Source organism: Echinops telfairi, unplaced genomic scaffold, assembly GCF_000313985.2.
Source record: "Echinops telfairi isolate 266 unplaced genomic scaffold, ASM31398v2 ScPeMD7_7457;HRSCAF=8495, whole genome shotgun sequence".
In the NCBI taxonomy this organism is placed as follows: domain Eukaryota; kingdom Metazoa; phylum Chordata; class Mammalia; order Afrosoricida; family Tenrecidae; genus Echinops; species Echinops telfairi.
The window spans coordinates 29,075,361-29,079,871 of NW_022111357.1; the positions used below are offsets into that span (position 1 = coordinate 29,075,361).

General features: G+C 62.2%; 1 protein-coding gene across 1 annotated transcript; it reads left to right on the top strand.

The window, feature by feature from the left end:
- The first annotated feature begins 182 nt into the window (after nt 1-182).
- HSPB7 (heat shock protein family B (small) member 7) lies at nt 183-3,010 on the top strand. The gene is made up of 3 exons (XM_004705162.2): nt 183-448; nt 946-1,079; nt 2,154-3,010. The coding sequence occupies exons 1-3, from the start codon at nt 253-255 to the stop codon at nt 2,331-2,333; spliced, it is 510 nt and encodes a 169-aa protein (XP_004705219.1). The 5' UTR covers nt 183-252; the 3' UTR covers nt 2,334-3,010.
- Nucleotides 3,011-4,511: the final 1,501 nt, after the last annotated feature.

Sequence of the window (4,511 nt, forward strand, 5' to 3'; positions counted from 1 at the left end):
CTCAGGCAGCGGCGGTGACCTCAGCGTGGCCTGCGTGCACCGCCTGTCAGCAGGGCAGTCTCGGTGGAGAAGCGTTCCAGCCCCCTGCAAGAGGCCTAAATTTAGCTGGTAGGGGCTGGCGGGGGGCCCAGGGACTGTCCAGCCTTATAAAGCGCCGGCAGTCGGCCCCCGACACGTTCCCTCAGAGGCCTGCGGCCCACACCCTTTCCTGTGCAACCGGCCGGCTGGACAGGGCCCGGCTGCCCGCCCTGGATGAGCCACCGAACCTCCTCCACCTTCCGAGCGGAGAGAAGCTTCCATTCCTCCTCTTCCTCTTCCTCCTCCTCCTCCTCCTCGGCCTCCCGAGCCCTCCCGGCCCAAGACCCCCCCATGGAGAAGGCCCTGAGCATGTTCTCTGAGGATTTTGGCAGCTTCATGCGGCCCCCCTCGGAGCCCCTGGCCTTCCCAGGCAAGTGTGGGGGCTCTGAGGAGCAGGCGGGCAGGTGGGTGCACAGGTAGGGGTGTGCTCAGAGCCGGTGCTGTGCAGCTGCAGCCAAGTGGCCGCCAGGACAGGTGTGGCTGTGAGCACAGGTGGGCCTCCAAGACATCTGTGACCCCGGGGCTCAGCCACGGCCCCAGTGGTCCCATGTGGCCGCAGCTGTGGCCGGGGCCTAGCTGGACCTCTGGCGGGCTGGGCGGGACTGCGGGGTTGGAGGCATTCCCCAGGCTCCAGGCCTGGAGTGGGGGTGCTCTCCACGGAGTCACACACCCGCTGTCTGGTCTCCGGCCAGGAAGAGATAGGCTCCCTGGAAGTAAATGGTGAGGGGAGTGCAGAGGGGCTGTAAGGGCAGCAGCTGAGAAGGAAGCCAGGTCCGGGGAGCCACATCTTTCCAACAAGCCAGAGACCCAGGTTCTGGAAGCCAGCCCTCCCCGGGCGGGGCCCAGCTCACGGCTGCCTTCCCACAGCCCGTCCTGGGGGGCCGGGCAACATCAAGAGCCTTGGAAATGCCTATGAGTTTGCAGTCGACGTGAGTGACTTCTCGCCCGAAGACATCATTGTCACCACCTCCAACAACCACATCGAAGTGCGGGCCGAGAAGGTGAGTCTGGCCTCCACCCCCACCCCCTGGACTCTTGTCCTTATCCTGTGCCTATCCCACCCCTGCCCTACCCTCATGCTGCATTCTGGGACCCCAGACCCAGACCAGTGTCCCTTCCTGCCCCAGGACTCCCCAAGAATAAGCTGGGGACTCTGCCCTTCATTGTTCATGAGCCACGGGACCCCTGACTGGCCCTCTCTGCCCCAGTCCTCCCAGGTTCCTTCTTCGTGTCCCCAAGAGCCCAGGGCTGGGACCTGGCTTGGGAGAGAGGAGGATGGCAGTAAGGAAGGGAGAGCAGGGGATACTGGGGCAGGAGGGTCCCTGCCGGCCACACCTTCAAGCTCTGTCCAACTGGAATCAGAGGCCGAGCCTCCTTTTGGAACCCTCAGATCAGGCTCAAAGCAGGGCAAAGGGTCCCCAGGACTTTAAGCCCCACATTCCCTCCACCGACATGTCTCGGGGTCACTGTGTCACTAGGTCTGGGTCTCAGGGGTGGGGAGGCCTCCAGCAGGAGGGTGTGGCCTCCTTGGGCAGGGATGCTGCCCCAGGTGGGATGGGAGCCCCAGGTGTTGGAGGAGGAGCGGATCTGGTCCAGATTCCCCGCCGCCGCCAATCCCCACAGCCCACGTACCCCCAAAACTGAGTGAGGGAGCCTGGTCAAGATCTACAGGCACCAGCATCAGCAGACAGCACTGGCCAGCTGTGCCCCCCACCCCACCTGTCTGCCTCCGGTGACTCAGCCGCCCGAAACACCTCTGGACACAATGTACTGGCTGAGCTGGGGGGAGGGGCCACTGGCCCAGCCCCACGTGGGGACACGCAGTGCATGTGGGTGTCCGGGGAGACACGGCTCTTGTCTTTGCCCACTCCTCCGGGGCTGCGCCAGGTCCCACATGCTGAGTCACTCCGGCACCAGGCCTCTCGCTTACTCTCTGTCTGTCCCTGCTTAGCCCTCAGCCTGGGATGGCAGGGCTCGACTTAGGGAGGCGGGAAGCAGCCAGAGGAGGAGTGTGGGGCTTGATGCACACAGCACAGTGGTGGGGCAGCCTGACTGACCCACCCCGTCTTCCCCAGCTGGCGGCTGATGGCACCGTCATGAACACCTTCGCCCACAAGTGCCAGCTCCCTGAGGATGTGGACCCCACATCAGTGACCTCAGCCCTGCGGGAGGACGGCAGCCTCACCATCCGCGCAAGGCGCCACCCGCACCCAGAGCACGTTCAGCAGACCTTCCGGACGGAGATAAAAATCTGAGCCGCCCCCACCCCCCACCACCAGCTGCCCGACTGGGGACAGTTGGCCGCAGACAAGCCTTCCCACCCTCACCACAACAGCCCCCAGACATCTCAACCCAGCCTTCTGATCCTGACACCCCGGGGCCCCAGGCGGGTCTTCCCAGCAAATTAGGGCCTTCTGCTCTGCCCAGAGCAGGCCTGGGACCCCCTGGCCTCACCCATAGCCCCCAGCTCCAGATGTGGCTTTCTTCATTAGTCCAGACTAGAGGGGTTGGGGTGGGGAAAGAGGGGTCCCAGCGAAGTCCCTATGGGGGAGGGTCAGGCAGAACCTCTGGGCTAATATCTGCAGGACAGACAGACAAACCCTTTGATCTGTGGAATCGCTGCAGGGCGGGGGACCCAGGACTGGGGCTCCTTGGCCAAGGGGAGGGGAAGACCGAGGGAAAAATCATAAAGCTGCCCTTCCAGGTGGTACTGCCCCAGGGCAGAGGGAGGCCTGACCAGAGAGCTGTGAGGGTGAAACCCCTCTGCACCCTGCCACTCTCCAAGCCTCAAGCCATCTGGCAGGCTGCCTGCCCACTCTGGTGCCCCTACATCCCTGGGGCCCATTCCCCAGCCAGCCAGCTGTGCCAGGGCAGGGTCATGTAGTGTCTGTGTATCGATGGGGTTTTTCCAATACAGCTGGTTCATGCCAAATTGTGTAACTCCTGCTGGTGCCTCCAAGGGATGCTGGGGTGGGGGTGGGGCTGGTCCTGGGGCACCAGGGCTGCCAACAGGATCACCAGCAGATGGTGGGAGAGAGGGCAAGTGGGCTTCAGGTGTTCAAGGTTGGATGCCAGCTTTTTGCCAACCTTCCCATTTGGCTAGGAGTCTTCCCAATCCTGCCTCATCCTTAATCTATGAATCTTTAAACTTGGTGCACACACACACACACATAAATCATTGTTCTTCAAATACCAAGCGGCGTCCATTAGTTGAGGTATAAGTCAGAGCATTTTAAGACCAGCCTTATCCTCTCCAGGTTAGCAATGGGAAACTGAGTGTCTGAGCAGTTGAACCCCTGCTGCCTCACCGAAGGCTGGATTTGAACCCAGGACGCCAGAAGCCACTCTCTGCCCACATGCACTGAGGAGCCCTGGTGGCACGGTGGGCACACACAGAGCTGCTAGCGGCAAGGCCAGTGGTTCTGGGGCAAAGATGAGGCTGTCTGCCTCCGTGGAGCTACAGCCTCAGAAACCCAGTGGGAACCCCACTCTGCCGTACAGCGCTGCCAGCGGCCAGCCTGGACTCCATGCCCATGGGTCCCCCCTCTCTAGGCCTATGCCTTCTGTCCCCGCACTTTCCAGCTGGGGAGGAGCAGGAGAGCCACAAACAGTCCCCAATCGATCTAAGGATCCAAGACAGGAACCGCCATCAACCTGAACCCCAGAAGCCCTGCTGCACCCAGGGGCCCTGGCTCAGTTTCCCACGTAGAACCAGGGCGCAGGTTAGTTAGTCTGTGAACAGGAGGCACAGCCCCCTCTGCCCTCCATGTCCCTCATGTCAGGTGACCTATTCAGGTGACCTGCCACCCCTGCCATGTTCAGGCCATTTGTGTAGGACAGGGGTGCATGCGTGTGCGTGTGTGTGTGTGTGTGTGTGTGTGTGTGTGTGTGTGCGCATGAGGGGCTGGCATTGCACTGTGGACTTCTGCAGACCACCTGCCACAGGGCCTGAAACTCTGGACCTAGCGGTAGGGGTGAGGATGGAGCAGGGCCATGGAGATCCCCAGGAGGAGACACATCTGCCCCAGCAGATTTTGGGGTGCTCAACACCCCACAAAGATGCGAGTATGGGTACTCGCAGGCTTCTCTGTCATTTCCTGGGCCCACCTGGGCGATAATCCTGGGATGATTTCGGTGGAAAAGCCTGCAGGGACTCCTCTTCCAACTTCCTTTTTTACATTCATCCTGTCCCTCAAGAGAGGCTCGGCTCCCTGCTGCTGTGCAGGCTCTGGGGCCTGCATCTGGGCAGACTGCAGTGGGTCCTCTCTGAAGCCCACCTTGTACCAGATGGGGCGTGAGGCCCAGAGTCACGGAGCTCGGAAGCTGAGGTGACTGGAACCCTTCAGGGCTGGCTGGCCCGTGCAAGGGCACTGTGGGAGCACACCCCAGGTGCTCCCCAATAGGCAGGCTATGGACAGGAGGGGGGCGGGGGG

Excerpts from the sequence above, each read along its gene's own strand:
- HSPB7 (XM_004705162.2), top strand. The coding sequence starts at position 253 with ATGAGCCACCGAACCTCCTCCACCTTCCGAGCGGAGAGAAGCTTCCAT. Across the intron at positions 449-945 it reads GGAGCCCCTGGCCTTCCCAG|CCCGTCCTGGGGGGCCGGGC; the intron begins GCAAGTGTGGGG and ends GCCTTCCCACAG. Across the intron at positions 1,080-2,153 it reads TCGAAGTGCGGGCCGAGAAG|CTGGCGGCTGATGGCACCGT; the intron begins GTGAGTCTGGCC and ends CGTCTTCCCCAG.